Genomic DNA, 18,582 nt, shown 5'->3' on the forward strand with positions numbered 1-18,582 from the left:
AGGTTGAAACTTTATCAAATGTTTCAATTTCAATACCTACTCAGTGTGACAAGAAAGATCTCTCCTCCAGAAAGTAAAAGATGTTGGAATAAGGAGGATTGGAGAAGGTGTCTCAATGAAGGCAATCATTTATAAACATGTTTCCTGCGGTTGTTCTAGATTTGATGTTTTCAGCAACTTTCAAGCATTTCCTGATTCATGTGTGGGCCGTATTTTTATTTCTCTAAACATACAATATATACAGAAATAATACATTACATACACAGCAATATTTAGATTAATATATGGTGTTCTTTGGGAAACACGATCTGAAACAGAGAGATTCATCTTAGAATGGAGAACTGTTTCGTTTCGTAAGTCACCTACTTTACAATTTTACCTGCACAAACATCTGGATCAGAGCTTCCAACTGCTGTCGGTGCCGAGAAAAGTTACTTGTAAGTTGGGTTGCATATGTTTAGGCAATCTCACAACTGCAAATGGCCTGGACCCCAAGTAATGGAATTAGAGCACTTATAGGGGAAGATACTTTTGTGGTTCAGTGTACACCACTGTAACACGGCATTTGCCAGTAGAACATTGACCAAGGCACCATGTACTTCGAAGTTCTATCTGTAGCTTCAACCGACAACACATTGCACGTTTCGTAACCATATTCCGACCAAAATCTCTCGGCATGCATGTTGCGATCGTTCGATATTATTTCACTGTTTACTGCAAACACGTTTATGCAATAAATGATCATTGATTATATATTCAGAATCCCTGTTTATATATTTTCATTCTTTCCAGTTTTTCATTACTTTCCGCTTTTACAATCTTACGTCTTTTATTAACCCTTTCTGACACGAGCTTTTCTTCATCTGATAGTGATTGAAGCAGCCGCCATCTGTTGGCAAAGGACATAACTCAAGCGTCAAATGCCAACAGTAATCATCCTCATGGGCTATGAAAGGCAAGGAAGTTGCATACTCCACTTTGAATTACCGAACATATTACAGGTTCGACCATATGACAAAGCGAGAAGAGAAATGTTTTCTCGTCTCGTCTTGTAAAATTTCGTAAAAGCCTCGTCTCGATTGTCGAAGATTATTGTCGTCTCCCCTCGATTTTAAAAATCCTTTTGTTGTCTCGTCTCGAATTATTCTTGTTTCGTTTTGTAAATATATGTACAAGGTTTATGGTTTAATTTCCTTTTTATTATCTTTATCTAGAACTTATCAGAATCCTTCTGCATCACATGAGATTTTGAGAAACGGTGTGATATAACAACATATAGAGAGGACCTAGGCGATTTCCCGCCATGTGAAATGGCATCATTTAATGTCCCCTTTCTCGAGAACGAACAAATCTTAGAAGCCACGATTTTAAATATGCCATCCCATCACAAACAACCAAAAGAAGTAAAAGAGCACTCGCACTCAAAAAGGCCAAAACATTACAAGTACAATCTCGTTGTGTCAAGTTTTTTCTTCCAAAAATAAAATAAAGCATAAACATCTGGAAAGAAAGGATGTAATATTTTTTATGTAATTCAATATCGAGCATCAATCTCAACATATCAATTTGCAATTGCAGTGCAACTACCTCTTTTATCTTTATTTGTTGAATTTTCTTTTGCATCTGTTATTTTTACCGCCCCTTGAAACTTGCCGTTCTGTGCAATTGCACGTGTTGCACATATTGAAGAGCCGATCCTCCATATACACCACATTTACTGCCGGAGTATATTATGTAATGATTTGCGTATCTTTAACCGTTGCTAAATGCTCATCATCATGCTCGTACAATTACTTCATGAATTTATAGTTTTTATACTACGAATCATTTAACACTAAACAAGTGTTTGAGATCTAAGACTGTGCTGAACTAGTGTTGTCCACAAGACACGGGGAATTTCTTGCTTTGACTCAAATTTTAAATAGGACTTCTCTTCTCGTGGGCAACACTAGACAGAAGGTTTAAAATGTAGGGTGGCGCAGGTAAAAATAGTCCGTGTAAGAGTAAAGGAAATGCAGTGAAATTACAGAAGTAAAGAACTGAATGGACTTACAATTTATGTACAATAAAAAATAGAGTGAAAAATAGAGAAAAAAATACATTTAAAGAAGATGTTGAAAGTGACCCCCTGTGACATCAATACACAACTCTGAACGTGTAGGCGTATTCAGATACACCGGCGTAAAGTTCGGATATCGATGGCGGAAAGTTCATGGCTAATGTTGTCTTTCAGTTATTGTATTGTGTGTGGATTAGTTTCATATACGTTGCTTTTCAGGTGCCCCCACAGGAAGAAATCACATGTGTTAGATTCGGCGAACGTGGTGGCCACAAACCTTTGCTGACAGTTCGTTCCTCAGAGAAGGCATCATGGACTAGTTCCAGAGACACATTAGAAGTGTGGCATGTTGCCACACCTTGCTGAAAGAGGCAGTGTTTTCTTTCATATTCCGTTAGTTGATCACAAAATGCATAAAAAATTTCCATATTTTCAACCATATTCAGGGGAGTGTCAAAACAATATCGATTCAATGTTGCACGTTTCTGTTACACCACACTAAACGCCGATTTTTTCATCATGGAGTGGTTGCTGACAAACAATGTTAGGGTTCTCCGTTGCCCAGCACCTCGTGTTCTGTGAATTCACATACCGGAAAAATGAAACCATGCTTCATCACTCATGATGTAATGGGAAGTTCCTAACAAACCACCCTTGATGTTATTAAGAATGATAATAATCGATAATTCTTGTATGTCGATTGTTATATATTATCGATTGTTGAAGAAATAATAAACGATAATTGCATAAACTGTCCGTTGTTGTAGCTGTTTACTCAATTTCAAAGTCGAAATATTGCATTCGCATTCAAAGAGAATGCCTCCTACTTTTAACTGCACTTCCTGTATAACTTCATTTCAGTCTACGGATACTATTTTCAATTTGATCTTAGATAGCATGAGAAAATAATGATTCTGTTTATTGATATTTCAGGTGTTAGGTGTAAACACCCAGGAAAACTTGGTGGTATCACCTTGGAGTGTGTCAAGCGTTTTATTAATGTTGCTAGAAGGAGCGAAGCATAAGTCCGCAAAAGATATTCTCACAGCGCTTGGTTTGCCAAGAAGGACAGAAGTAATCCAATCATCCTACAAAGATATAATTACTGATCTTCAGGTGTGTATTGTACGATACTTTGACAGTCAATTTTATAAATATTAATCAGACCGCCAATAACTAATGTAATTTCTCTTGTATCCTGCAGTAGCCACAAAAGAAAATCATGTTACGTCTGTCTATCATCAGTCAGTTGAGTACATTTCAAGTGCGGTGAAATCTAACTATTTCGACCATCCTTAAATATTTTGAAAAATATACAGGAGTTAAAGAAAATAACTACTTTAGTTTAATTTTTTTAGTAATAGTATTCATATTGAAACGAGTTTTTGCTATATATACACTGGTAGAAACGCATTTAAAAACATCCTAGCGACAACGTCTGATATGAACTAAATTCAAATCAACAGAATGTGTGTCCTTAGAGAGCACGCTGATCTTAGTTCGAAGATCCCAGCGAAACTACCATCATAAAAGACAAACTAAATTGTAGCATGAGGTTAGTACGTGAGGGATAAATGAGGATAAATGAAATACGTTCGGAGTCCATATATCTACTATCAGTAAGTGTATTGTTACAAAACGTGTTCCGGAGAAACATGCATAGGTAATATTTGTCGTGGAATTTATTGTTCAGAAATTCCCATAGGCATTTAGGTCTCTACCACTGTACCAATAGTCGATGAATTCCATCCAGGTAGAAATCAGTCGGTTGTTGGACAAACCACTCACTGACTGCATCCTGTGGAACAGACGATCCTTTACTACCTTTCATCAGTATTGTAGCGAATACACATGCATAGTATGGTTGTGATCTGTGGCAACAACATGCGCCCGACCAGGACAGGGAAGATCGCTTGTTGCTGTTGGATCTGTACGAAACATTCGTGCCCAATCCACAGCGGTCGTCTTCGATACACATGCATCTCCATAGATGTCCAGCAGGTTGACATTCCTCAGTAACTGTAACAGTGCATGGTGATTTGACTTGCACGGATTTGAAATGATAAATGACGTACTTCAAATGTTATTCCTGCAAAGACAAAGAAGTTTTACAACTATTACTACATGCCATAAGCAACTATGCCGCTACACACCACTACAATAATATAATTCTATTTCACTAACTGTTCTACCAAAGGTGTCCAACGGGCTTTATTTGACCACTTCTTTTAATTTAAATTTCATTGGAGAACGATAAGTTTATTCTGTCTTGGAATCAGTTGCATTGATCACAGTATATGTCTGGAATGTCTATTGTGCAATTAACCAATTTCAAGTGCGGTCGTACAGTATTACACAGTAATTCTGACGTCTGCTTCGCATTATTTTCGCTTGTTTGGGTCGTGACGTGTCAGTAACCTTTGATTAGGTACAAGTTTGGAGACAGAGGGTTTCCACACCAGATGTGTCTTATGTCACAATGAGGGCTGTCTAAACAGAAGAATCGTTTGGGACACTCTAACTTTCAGAATGGCGGCTTCGTATAGATCTCCATGTGAGGGTACGAGTACTGGGCAGTGGATTTGCAAACAATATTGGGTTACCGCATTCCTCTCGCAAGATTGACCTTGAGGATATAAACAATAGGTAACAGGTTGTTAGAAACCAACCTGCGTTAGAGTGTTCCTCTCGCACAATTACCCCTAAGAAAACGAACATTAGGCAACTCAGGGTAGCAGGTCAGGCCAGGATTACAGCGTTCCTCTCACATGATTTCCCGTACGGAAATGAGTACTAGGCAATTGATTGATGGAAGCAGGCCTCGGGTTACTGCGTTTCTCTCACATAATCATTCCTGACACCTAATCTCGCAGGATTACACCTGAGAACGTCTTTGTCAGAAGTGACTGCAATAGTAATGCAACTGAAGAACTCAATGATGAGTGCCGTAACTGTTTTCGCCGGAATGACGACCTATGTTCCGGTGTTCACACTTGTCATATAGAATCTACTAGTGGAATTCTGGTATGGGTTGCAATACACTACACATTCGTCCACATCTGATCTTCAGGAGAATATGGCTAGTGTGTTGTGTATTCGTCACGTGGTCAATTTTGACCTTTGGAGGATGGACATTTTGTAGCATCTCACCTTCCAACTGCACAACACGCGTCTACATACCTCCGTTTAAATTTACCATGGTCTATTCGATATATGCATTCTACCCTGACCAACAAGTTGTCCGCATCTAATTATTTGATGAAGGCTGACCGCCAGCAATACTCTGCTAGTGACTATTGTTAAGCCACTCCGCGAGCCACAGTGATTGTCTGGTCTATGCCCCAGATTGAGCGAATACATATTTTGTGACATTTGTCATGTTTACGCTTGCTATTTAATTCAGAACTCTATATTTTTTTAAAGGAATGCGTTTTATATATTCCAGAGGCCTCATGTTGAGATCAGCATCACAAGCATTATTTTGTGTTCCAACTTTAGGCGAGATTCGTGCACTCCTAGTATGTGTTCTGAAATGCGTTTCCGCCAGTATATATGCATAAATGTTTAGAGAGTATTGAAAATGAAGTTACCAGTGGGGCTCGGTCGATTTGCAGATATGTAGCAAAATGAATGACTGGGTCTCTGACGTAAGTAGGAATTCCCCATTACTCGGTTCAGTATCTCTTGTCGTCGGGAATTCTCTCGAGGAATTTGAAGCTAAAAATATATATAAAACGATAATCATGCCTGTTATTCTGTATGCTTGCGAAACATGGTCGCTTACTCTGAGGGAAGAACATATACTGAAAGTATTTGAGAACAAGATCCTAAGACGAATATTCGGACCCAAGAGGAACAGGAATGGGGAATGGCGGAAACTTCTTAACGAGGAACTACATAATTTATACGGTTTACCCAACATTGTTAGGGTCGTCAAGTCTAGAAGGCTTAGGTGGGCAGGTCATGTAGCTAGAATGGAAGAAAGTAGAAACGCTTCCAAAGTCTTGACTGGAAGACCAATAGGAAAACGACCATTAGGAAGACCTAGGCTCATATGGGAGGACAATATTAAGATGGATCTCGCAGAGATAGAAATACAAAGTAGAAACTGGATCCAATTGGCTAAGGATAGAAGTCAGTGGAGAGTTTTTGGAACGCGGCATTGAACCTCCGGGTTCCATAGGCCATAGTTACTTAGTTACTCAGGAGTGCAGGAAAGTTGCGTTAAATTCAATCATTCAAGATACCAACACACATGAGTTTGTGGTGGACATGATCCTGGCACCCCGCTTGTTCCGACTTTGTCCTCCCATCACCTCCTACTTGCTTCTACTATCAGTCTCCGTTGCTCACAAGACGATAAGAAATTACCGTGACAAAATGAGTCAAAGCACAGCTCTTCCAATAAAAACAGAACTATTTATCGGCACGATACATCTATGACACAACTTTCCGAGACTAATTAATATCAATTCTTTGCAGGTAATCCTATATTTAACTCATAAGACACAAATGTTAGCCTACAAGTTTATAATTTTTTTTAAATTCCATTTTCAGGATAACAATACCACAAACACTTTAGACCTTGCGAATGCCTTGTTCCTTCATAAAGAATTCAAACCATTAGAGGAATATGTAAGTGTAATTCAGGAAATTTATGATGGTGCCGTGAAGACGGTGAACTTCAAAAAACGCGAAGAAGCTGTTGCAAAAATAAATGAATGGGCGGACAAGAATACCAAGGGACTCATCAAGGAAATTCTTACTAAACGTGAGACTCAAAACACTACTTTCATTGTTATTTTGAACTGTTGTTTACAAGTAGTAGCCTATAGTATGTGTGTCATTATTAAGGATAGTGTCTTTGTTAAGAGAATACAAAAATAAATAAATAAATAAATGCAATCTGCAACGGCGCCGATTTCTTTATACGAGGTGCATACTGAAAGTCGTGAGCAACATGTTTTCACAACCGTAATCTTTAGTTGTAGGTGAAACCAAGTATATAATCTCAATCTACAGACATTTCTTTCCAGACGTTGAAGCTAGCACGTGACCACAGGCAGGATTTCCAAAATGGCGTACAGCGATGTTTCGTTCTAACAGAGTACTTTGATTGAACTCCTTGTTATAGAGGACCAATCTGCTTCTGAAATTCGGTGCAGACTGCAGCGTGCCTATAGAGATGTGTGCATGAATGCCAGCAGTGTTAGGAGGTGGGTGAAACATTTTAAAGATGGAAACACGAGTATCGAAGATGAACCTTGCAGTGAGCGCCCTCGAACTGCCTCCACGGAATGCAACAAGGTAAGGGTTGATGAGCTGATTAGGGGAGATAGTCGTATCACTGTGAATGAAATCGCTGCAAAATTTGCTGTTGAACATTGTGCGGTGCAAGAAATGATTCACACCTTAGGTTATCGGAAGGTTTGTGCCAGTTGGGTTCCACGTTTATTAACTAAGGACCACAAACGTCAGAGGCTAACCATTGCCTTTCTTCAGAGATTTCGACATGAAGGTGATGACTTTCTGACGAGTATTGTGACTGGAAATGAAAGCTGTTCCATCATTATGAACCTGAAACAAAACGACAGAGTATAGAATGGCACCACTTGAATTCGCCACCGAAGGAGAAAGTAAAGACAGTGCAATCGGCAGGGAAAGTTATGGGGAGCGTCTTCCGGGATGCACAGAGTTGCATTCTGGCTGACTTTCTTGAGCCTTGAGAAACCATAAATTCTGCTCTCTACATCTAGATATTTTTGAAGCTCCGTCGTGCCTTGCATGATAAACGTCCTGGAAAGAAGATCCTTCAACAGGATAACGCGCGTTCGCATATTGCACGTGCCACTATGAAGCAGATCAGGAGATTTGAGTGGGAAAGACTTCCACATTCTCCCTACAGCCTGACATGGCGCCCTCCGAATCTTTTCGGTTTTGTGAAGATACAGATACGAGGCCATCGCTACGAGACACTGAAGGGTATTCGGCAAGAAGTGCGTCAGTGTCTACGGGCAGCTGGAAGGAATTCTATCACAAGGCTATTTTCAAACTTGCAGAACGACTGGGAAAATGTGTGCAAAAAAACGGAGACTATGTGGAAAAGTGAAAGAAAGGTCTGTAGATTGAGATGATATATTGGGTCTCACTTACAAATACAGATTACGGTTGTCAAAAAATGTTGCACACGACTTTTAGTATACCTCTCATAAGTATCGGGAGTTCGTTCATATATGTGTTTCATTGTCGTATATCCAAGCAAATACGAAGGATGATCGTAAAAAAGGTACAAAGCATACAAGTTTTGTGTTATTCATTGTAACTGAACGAAAATTGATTTGTAGATTAACATGATTGTCTTGGTGCAGGTTCGAATATTTCGGATTCTGTTCATGTATACCCGAGGAGCGGACATTAAAAATTATGACAAAGGGAGTCACGAATAGAAGTGAGATCAATGGTGCGGTTCCTGTAGGCCCAAAACACTACACCCGCTAACATTCATAGGCAGATTGTAGAGGTGTATGGGGAGGGCAACATGTAGGCAAGTGGTGTCATGCCTTTAACCTTTTCCGGATCCTGGCTTTTTGGGCTATTTTTTAGACTTTCAGTCAAGTAGCTACTGTATCGTCACTATTTATCCTAGGATCATGGTTCATACCTCGTTCTCTTCACAATAGAGCTGGCTTTCAAATGGTACCACTTGCATGCTCATACCATATACCAGAAGCGGGAAAAAATGTCAAAGTGAAAATTTCGGAGGGAAATTTTTTTCTCGAACTTTGTCCCCCCCTGGACCCCCCGTGTGTGATTGTAGCCATCTAAAAAAATCTGATAAATAGTACTTGGTGTACTGAATGTGTGTGCCAAATTTCAAGTTTCTATCATGTATGTGAGGCGGGAAAATGACCAAAAACGGGATTTTGGGGGTAAAAAAATCCCTGTTTTTACCCCTTCGTCCCTCTGGTTCCCCCTCTGTTTTACCACTGACATCGGAACAAAAAATCTGGTAAATACTACTCGGTGGACTGAATGTTTGTGCAAAATTTCAATCTTCTACGTAGAAAAATAAGCCCGCCAAAAAATATTGAACATAGGCTTAGAAAATGAGAAGAGAAATTTTTGACTTATGACGTCATCACCTCCTATGTCTGGACGCAGGACGGTCTGAAACCATACGTAAAATGAAATGAAATCTTTAAGTTTTACGTCCCACGGTTATGCTAAAGGAGACGGTGATGATGAGAGATGAGTGAAATGGTGGAATGAAGAAAGTGGGAGGAAACGGGAGAACCCCGAGAAAACCCACGAGCACGATGTTTGTCCACCACAAAGTTCACTTGGCGGGGGCTGGGATCGAACCCGGGACCCCAAGCACCAGAGGTGAACGCTCTACCACTGAGCCACCGCGCCCCCCTGAAACCATACGTAATGTCTTCTACAAGGCCTCTTGGAAAACAAAAAAAGCCCGGACGAAAAAGCTCAAATAGAAGAGAAATAACGCAATGTACCATGAAAAGTGCATATGGTACAAATTGTACCATAGGATCCCGAAAGGGTTAAAGAAAAACGGACCAATATGGTTAATGACAACTCTGCACACAGCAGTAGAGCCAGTACCTCAAACATTGACGTTTACGCTTTTAACAATAGGCCATTCCTCCTATAGCTCTGACCTAGACTCCAGTAACTTTCATCTATTCCCTGTTCTACAGCACAAAAATGGCTGGTCAGTATTATCTAGCATGCGATTATGTCCAAGCCGCTCCCCCACGGTGACTACGAGAACTTGTCACGGATTTCTATGCAAATGGTATGGGAAACTTTATTTAGCGTTCTGACAAGTGGTTGAACGAAACTTGTGATTACATCGAGGACTAGTGTTAAGCGCCCTCTATCAATAGGTATGCTGATCTTTCAATTATGTCCCACACATAAACCATAATAAGGCTTTGTAACGTTTTCTCGATCGCTCCTCGTATATCCAGATTCTAGGAGAGCCAAACAAACTTTGGGAGGCACTGGTCCCAAGGATCGGCGCCCATGGCAATCTTGTTTGTATTTTACATATTCAGTACTTAAATAAATAAATAATTTGTTTAAGAAAAATTTTATGTTCAGCCGAAGAAAAATTTGTTCATTAACAAGCTACCACACTTTGTAGGATCATAAAAATTTGATTTCTCCATTTTCTCGAAAATTACGTATGAGAATTCACCCTCAAATATGTCATGTTGACTTCGATCCCGCTATCGAATGATGTACGATGCATTCCAAGCGAAATCGGTCAATTATGAAAAATGTTGTAGTTTCACATTCTTCGATTTTGCTCGTGCTTTGGTATGTTATGAAGTACCAAGAAAAGTGTTGAAATGCAAAGTGGTAGGTGCTGATGGTTCACTGTTTCCAAGGGCACTGAACGAGAAAAATGCTTCAAACATGCACGTATTAAAATATTTGTAGTTACAGTTTGGTGAATGTGAGGAACATGAAACTTTGTCACAGTACACATAGTAATACATGAGAATAAACAAAAAAGTAAGAAATCAATATCACTAATGCTGCCATCACAACGGCGGATCAAAGATAAAGATCATTAACGCAAAAGTGAGCCAAGTTTAGTCACCTCGTTGGAGTAGAGGGAGAAAGAACCATTAGGCTAACTTTTATTTTGTGATTCACAACCTTGGACCTTCCTCAGAACATCGATCTATATTTCATCTGGTGGCATGTTGCCCCTTCCTGTGTGTGGATCTTATTGTAACTCAATGTTGTCAATATCGGCCATATTTGGGCGGCCATATTGCAAAAGGACCTGGAGGAAAATTGTTCAGCACTTGAGAAAATAACCTGCTGTTGTGTGTCTGCTTGCACAATAAATATGATTTGGCGGTTCACCGTATTCTCCGAGTTATCAAAAGTAAAATATGGATATGTTCAGATAGTGAAAAACATAGTCGAATAGTACATGTAATGTAGATATCTATGATTACAACTCATATGTTCATCATAAAATATATATTATCACACCAATAGGTGGTTGACATGCAAAATTAATGCTTACGATCTCATATAAAAGGAAAGAATGTTAGTGATCCACATGCAGTAGTGGCAAAAATCAGTGTCAGCTGGCTACCCTGCCTGGTAGCGGAATTTATTCCAAAATATTGCATCTACCATGTTTGTTTTATTGTATCGAGCTAGTTTGAATGTGTTGAGTGCTGTATAAGTCAAACATCATTGCAACTGTTGTTTTTAATTCCATAGCAGAAATGTCGTACTCCTACTAGTATCATGCAGTGTTCTGTTGGGCTTGTAACTGAAGTCAATTGTGACAAGAGTTTATAAAGCTCGTCTGCACCCACACATGTCATCATTGCTACATGTCGTATCGTCCGATAAATCTTGAGCATGGTTGACATGTCTTGTTACCAAGTTTTTTGATATGCCATGTATGGATAACCTTTTATGACATGTGGTGCATATTGATTTACCAGGAATTAGTTTCATTTCTTTGGTACTATATTTCTTCGCAAACTCAACAATGATTTCCTGCAGGTTCTTTCTTAATACCTCCTTATGAACATGTGTGGAATTACAGCACGTCCGTCCATACAAATGGTTATACTTTGCAAGACACTTCTTGTGGTGCTCACACACAGTTGTAATGTCTGCAGACATTCTTATCTTCAGCAACTGCTGCCGTTACAATAATGTTTGACTTACACACCAGTCAACACATTCAAACTAGCACGATACAATAAAATAAACATGACAGATGCAATGTTATGGAATGAATTCTGCTACCAGGCAGGATAGCCAGACTGACACTGATATCCCACTACTGCATATGGATCACTAACATATTTTATTTTTATATGAGATAGTAAGCATTAATTTTGCATGTCAACCACCTATTGGTGTCATAATATGTATTTTATGATGAACATATTGAGTTGTAATCATAGACATCTACATTATATGTACTATTCGACTATGTTTTTCAATATCTGAACATAATCATATTTCACCTTTGATAACTCTGAAAATACTGTGAACCACCAAATCATACTTATTGTGCAAGGAAACAACGGCAGGTTATTTTCTCATGTGCTGAACAATTTTCCTCCAGGTCCTTTTGCAATATGCCCGATATCGACAACATTGAGTTAGAATAACATCCATACACAGGAAGGGGCAACATACCACCAGATGAAATACATACACCGATGTTCTGAGGAAGGTCCAAAGTTGTCAGTCATAAAATAGATGTTAGCCTAGTGGTTCTTTCCCTTTCTACTTCAAATAGATGACCAAACTTGGCTCACATTTGCATTAATGACCTTTATCTTTGACCCGCCATTGTGATGGCAACATTGGAGATATTGACGTTTTTGTATGTTCTCCTGTATTATTATGAGCACTGTGACAAAGTTTCATGTTCCTCACATTCACCGAATTATAACTACAAATATTTTAATATATTGTAATGTTTTGGTAGAGTCAAATGATAGACCGGGTGTCTTTTCCCCTTCACCAAGTTTTATTACAAAATATAATAAATACAAGTGTCTCTGATTCAATGTCTCTTCCTCAATGACCAAGTGAAGGAATATTAAATGTTTTGCCGGGTGCCCCTTCCACTCATGCCAGTTTCCAGAACACTTTGGCAGGTTGTAGATTACACTTAGATTATAAGTTTAAGATGGATCCCTAGCACAGTGTGACATAGGGTAAGGAAGAGGTGCTCCTAGTCCACAGCGAAGGTAAAGGTTAGGCGATCAGTTGGTCGACTGATGCTGGGTCTCTTGGTGGTCCTCCTTTTATTTGTCCTCCTCTGGTCCTTCCATGTGGTCCGTCTGCTTTCGGAGTTCCTCGGTGTGTTCCGTGTCGGCTTGTTGTCTGCTAGGTTGTTTATAATCATTAGCACGTGTTGAACTGACACGTGCGTCTGTTGTGATGTAGGGATTCTTGCAATATTCATGTTTGGAGCATTTTTCACGTGTTCAGTGGCCTCTATGTTGGAAACGGTGAACCATAAGCATCTGCGAATTTATAATTCAATAGCTCTCTTGATACCTCATAACATATCGAAACACGAGCAAAATCGAACTACACCCATGTGCTGATTTTGCTTGAAATGCACCGTACATATATTTAGACAATATTGTGGTTAAGTAAAAATCAAAATTTAATAATTATTGATAATTTTGGGCTACGTCTCATTAAACAAAATCAAATTTTAAGAGTTATTGATAATTTTGGGCAGTATTTCATTAATCAAAATCAAAGTTTAAGAGTTCTTGATAATTTTGGACTATATCTCATTAACCAAAGTAAAACTTTAAGAGTTAACGATAATTTTGGGCTTAATCTCATTTTTAAAACGCTGCCGAAATCTGAAAGCGTGCACGCAAAAAATATAGCAGCGAAATAGAAATGATACAATCAAAATTCGCAAGATACTTAGATTTCAAGGAAACAGGCATATATCGTACATTTGAAAAATATCAGTCTTTAATTAAACATCTGAACATTGAACATTATATCCCTCGACAGCAGAAGAAAAATTGGGTTACTTTGCCTTCTATGCAAAATTTTTAAACTACAATATCCAAATGTCACAATTACTTGAACTTCTGAAATTTAAAGTTCCCAACGTTAGAAGACGACCTCAAGCTAGCTTATTTCCGTGTAGAACATTAAAAACAAATGCAATGGAAAGCTCATCTATTTGGAGCATATGTGACCTATACAACAAATTTTGTGTGGTTGACCCAAATATTGATATATTCAGAATGTGCTTCACTAAATCAAGGAACACAGAAATACACTGAACAGCAAAAACATTATGAGGATCAATAGTTTTGAACGAAGTAATTGAGATTATGTAAATCACGAGGAACAATAAAACCGCATTTCTAAATCGTATTGGATCAGATGTTCTGCAGACAGGGATCAAAATGTTCTCCCTTGGCCACTATGTACACCAGACCTTACCCCATGTGATTTCTTTCTTTGGGAATTTGTTAAAGATATTATTTATATATTAATAACCTTGTTATCTGATAACAAATGCAGTGCAGCCCATTGCAATGGACATAACTACAAAACGTCTGGAAAGAGTTTAATTGGCATGTAGATGTTTGTCGTGTATAACCCAGGGAATACACATTGAAATATTGTAGATTTGCATCTCATACTTCACAAACCTGGACTATTTCTACTGATAACGGTGTATGATGAATTCACCTAAGTTGTGAAATGATTTTCGTTGATTTTTGTAACTGCGTCTTCTTTTGTGAATACCCTGTAATTACGCAGAGAGATTAAAACATTATTCTTTGATTACCCTATTATTATTTTTTTTTAAATTGGGTGTAGCTTGATCCGAAAGGTTAAATTATAACTATTTTTCGGATTCTAAGCAGGGGTAAAAGTGAATCTGAAAAGGTAGGGAGTGGATGACGTCCCCGGACCCCCCGTGTTTATCTTCACCCATTGTAATCTTTTTAGGAAGTGGGGGCAGGCCATAGATATTTTTTGGAAGTGTTGTAACGGAGTCCTCCCGCGTTCCCCCTCACTTTTACTCCTTATTCTAAGGATAATATAAACAGATACTGTAGACACTTAAAGGTAGACAGTTGCAAAGAGGAAAGCACAACCTACGTTACGATAGCTAGACTTAATATTCTCACACTTCAAACAATAAGCATTTAGAACTTCCATAAAATATCTAAACAGCCCATATATACAAGTTCTAATTACTTATTGCCAGAACCACAAGGTGTCAATTAGGGATGGCCAGACGGATCCGGATCTCGGATATCCGGATCCTAGAAGATCCGGATCTCGGATCCGGATCCGAAATTTCGCATCTTGGATCCGGATCCGAAATTTTGGATCTTGGATCCGGATCCGAAGTTTCGGATCTTGGATCCGGATCCGGATATCCGGTTCCTGGATCCACACCCGAAATTTCGGATCTTGGATCTGGATCCGGATATCCGTTTCCTGGATCCACACCCGAAATTTCGAAGTTCAGATTCGGACTCCTGTTTTGAATATTTTAGGCTTTAGATTGAGACCCAGAACTAAAATATCCATATGTATAAAATTTACTAGGTGAATTTTATCTAACTGAGTGGGAAGACAATTGAATTTAAATGACAAAAGATTACATCAAAATGTCATTTTAACATTTTTCGGGGTTAGACCATTGTTGCGCACACCCCATCATTTAGTCTTTAGTATATCTTTAAACGTACTACAAGTATGCCACTTTCATCTCAAGTCAGTAGTTGTATAGATCTGCCTTTTGTTATATATTAATCGAGTTAGGATTAAAATTCGATTGTTTGTGAGACCTATGATAATATTTTTAGAATGAGTTATAACGTGGAAAAACTGCATAGTAATAAAGCATATTTTCTTTGTGCCACGTTGGAATTTAATGTAGTCTATCTTATACAGTCGGCTCTTATGATTAATTCAATGATCTGAACTCCTTCAGCATTACGCTAAAATCATGGATGTCTTTGAATTTTCATCATCATTTCTATTTTTTTTATTACGAGCAAAATAAATATCATAAGCGGTATTTTACATAATACATATAGACGCAGATCAGTCAGTTGATTGCTTAAAGTTTATAGCAAAGCTATTACATTTCTAAGACACTGGCGGCCTTAGGACAAAATCCATGGCTTTCCCATAAAATCTTAAATCTCTCTATATAAAAAGGGCAAAGTCCTGAGTGACTGAGTGAGTGAGTGACAGATCACAGTACAGGCCAAATCGCTTAAGCTACAAACTTGAAATTTGGACAGTTTATAGGCTTTGTGACGTAGGATACCACTAAGGAAGGACTTTGGGAAATTCGACGAGGAAGGGGGGAAATGGGGTGGAAAATATTGATGATTCTTGACGTTAGATACTTCAAATTTGATATTTGGATTTCTCATTGAAAATAATTTGATACTTGTTTAAGTGCTTTTTGATATTTAAATTAGAAGGGACAGGGAAGATATAGAAAGTAAAAGAGCGGGTGGTAATAGCAATTATTGCAATTAGTATAATAATATGCCTATCTCTCGGAAACTTATAGGGTTAGAAACATGGAATTTGGTATTTGGACTTCTTACTTAAAATAATTAGATACGTATTTCAACGTTTTTTTTTATATGTGGCCCAGAAGGGAAGAAAAAGGGCGAGAAGAAAATTAAGTGGGGATTACAATTACTGTATTATTATGTTATATCCTTTAAGGTTAGAGACTTGAAATTTGGTATTTGCATTTCTCATTGAAAATAATTTGACGTGTTTCAGTGTTTTTTGACGTTTTAGTAAAAAGGAAAAGAAAAGAGATGGAAAGGAAAGAGGGTGGGGATTGTAATTATTATAATAACATGTCGATATCTGGGAACCTCTGAAGGTTAGGAGCATAGAATTTGGACTTTACATTTGAAATAATTAGATATGTACTTAAGCGTTTTTTGATGTATGTCTTAGAGGAGAAGAAAAGGGGCGGGGAGAAAAGACTTTTATATCTCGGAATCCTGGAATGTTAGAGAAATGAAACTTATTATTTGAACAAAAATTCGTTATGAAATGAAATCCTTGAGTTTTACGTCCCACGTTTATGCCGGTTAGGCTAGAGGAGACGGAGATTATGAGAAATAAATGAAATGAAGAAAGTGGGAAGAAACGGGAAAACCCCGAGAAAACCTACGAGCACGGTGTTTGTCCACCACAAAGTCCACACGGCGCGATCTAGGATCCACCAGGGACCCCAAGCACCGGAGGTGAACGCTCTACCACTGAGCCACCGCGGCCCCTTAAAAATTCGTTATGTTTGCAGGCGTATGATGTGCAAAGCCGTAGACCGAGCAGATGTGTGGGCTGGGGGGGAAAGCCCCCATGTACTCGCACTGAAATTCGGTATGTCTCGGGATACCGGAATGTTATTACATACAATTTGATATTTGAACTGAGATTCGGTATGGTTGTAGGTTTACGAGGTACGAGGTCATAGGCCGATCAAATGAGATATCAGAGGGTCTAAGGGCAAATCCCCAGACATTTCTTTTTAAATTGATTATGATTAGAGGCTTTTGTGGTGCGAGGCCCTAGTAACGGGGGTCTAGTGGCGAAGCCCCCAACTAGCCGAGATCTATTAAGTATATAAATGTATTTGCGTAATGATTGGAAATTGCATGTATGCCTGTGGATAAAATTGCATAAGTAGCCACGAGAAATGACAATCCTTTAAGATAAAAATTTTAAAAAGCTACCAAAATATACTCTTGAATGAGTTGTATATTATGTTTGCGCAGGGGCGAATCCAGAACGGACTCCTGGAGGGGGCGGATGGATTCTTAGGGGGCGGTTGGGGATGCTAGCAGTGAAAAATTACTTAGATGATCTGAAATTGCCACAAATTACTACTAAAGTACACTGTTAATGGTGGCGCTTGGTAGGGGCGAACGACTTTTCGCCCTCCCCCTGTATCCGCCTATGTGTTTACATGAATGATATAGCTCCTTATACAACCTATGTAGAGTTAATAGTAGTGGATTACTAATTACAAAGATACGTGTTACTGCTCGGGGCTCCATATGGTATTTTGTATACACATACAGTACATTAATACATTGATTTTGATACATTAATTGCCATTTAGAACTTCATCTCTACTACAATTCTTAATTCTAACTGGAGTGGTACGGTCACAGAGAAACGTATTTTTAAAGAAAGAAAAAAAGCTCATCAAGAGCAAGAAAAGGAAGTTGCTCCTTAACTTGATTTGATCTATATTTTATGGGCTGTTCCATTAGCAGTGGCCTAGCCCATCACGACTAGGAAATGGCCTCATTCAGTGACCACAATAACTCAGAAAGAATTAGAAAAGTAAGCAGCCTGAGTGTTATGAAGAAGCTTGAGACTAAGGTTTCATCTCAGCATTTGACTAGTGTCACAGAAAACAAAGGACAAATTTTCATCAGGACGACCGCTTTAAAAAAGATTTACTACCTTTTCGGTCAAGTATTTCCACTAGAATCGAATCTGACAATGAGATTGCTCTCACCTAAGTCGACAGTTTTACTCAATCAAATTTGGAGTAATTGTGACATATTAAGGAGCGAAAACTAAATATCAACAGAATGAAGAGAACGCAAGGCTGTCACACGATCAGATATCAAAAGTGTCTTAAAATCTTATTTTAAGCATAGGAATGAAATTCACTGTCAATAATTTAAAAAATTTTGCTGATTCGGAACACCCGAATTTTCTGACACGGAGTTTCGAATCCGAAATTTCGGATCCGAATCCAAGATCCGGTTTTTCGGATCCGGATCCAAGATCCGAAATTTCGGATCCGAATCCAAGATCCGGTTTTTCGGATCCGGATCCAAGATCCGTTTTTTCGGATCCGGATCCAAGATCCGAAATCTTGGATCCGGATCCAGTGTCCGGATATCCGGACCCAAGTGGATCCGGATATCCGGATCCAAAAATATCCG

At 38.7% G+C, this 18,582-nt stretch overlaps 1 protein-coding gene across 2 annotated transcripts in view; it reads left to right on the top strand.

Moving 5' to 3' along the window:
- Positions 1-18,582, top strand: part of LOC145685828 (leukocyte elastase inhibitor-like) — a 134,428-nt gene that overhangs the window by 14,346 nt on the left and 101,500 nt on the right. For both annotated transcript variants that reach the window (XM_081758418.1, XM_081758416.1), the window contains exons 3-4: positions 2,993-3,175; positions 6,617-6,830. In XM_081758418.1, coding sequence (XP_081614544.1) covers positions 2,993-3,175; positions 6,617-6,830 — 397 coding nt within the window. The remainder of the gene's footprint in view (positions 1-2,992; positions 3,176-6,616; positions 6,831-18,582) is intronic.

The sequence above is a fragment of the Thermobia domestica genome, chromosome 5, assembly GCF_964235325.1.
Source record: "Thermobia domestica chromosome 5, izTheDome1.hap1.1, whole genome shotgun sequence".
NCBI classification, from domain to species: Eukaryota; Metazoa; Arthropoda; class Insecta; order Zygentoma; family Lepismatidae; genus Thermobia; species Thermobia domestica.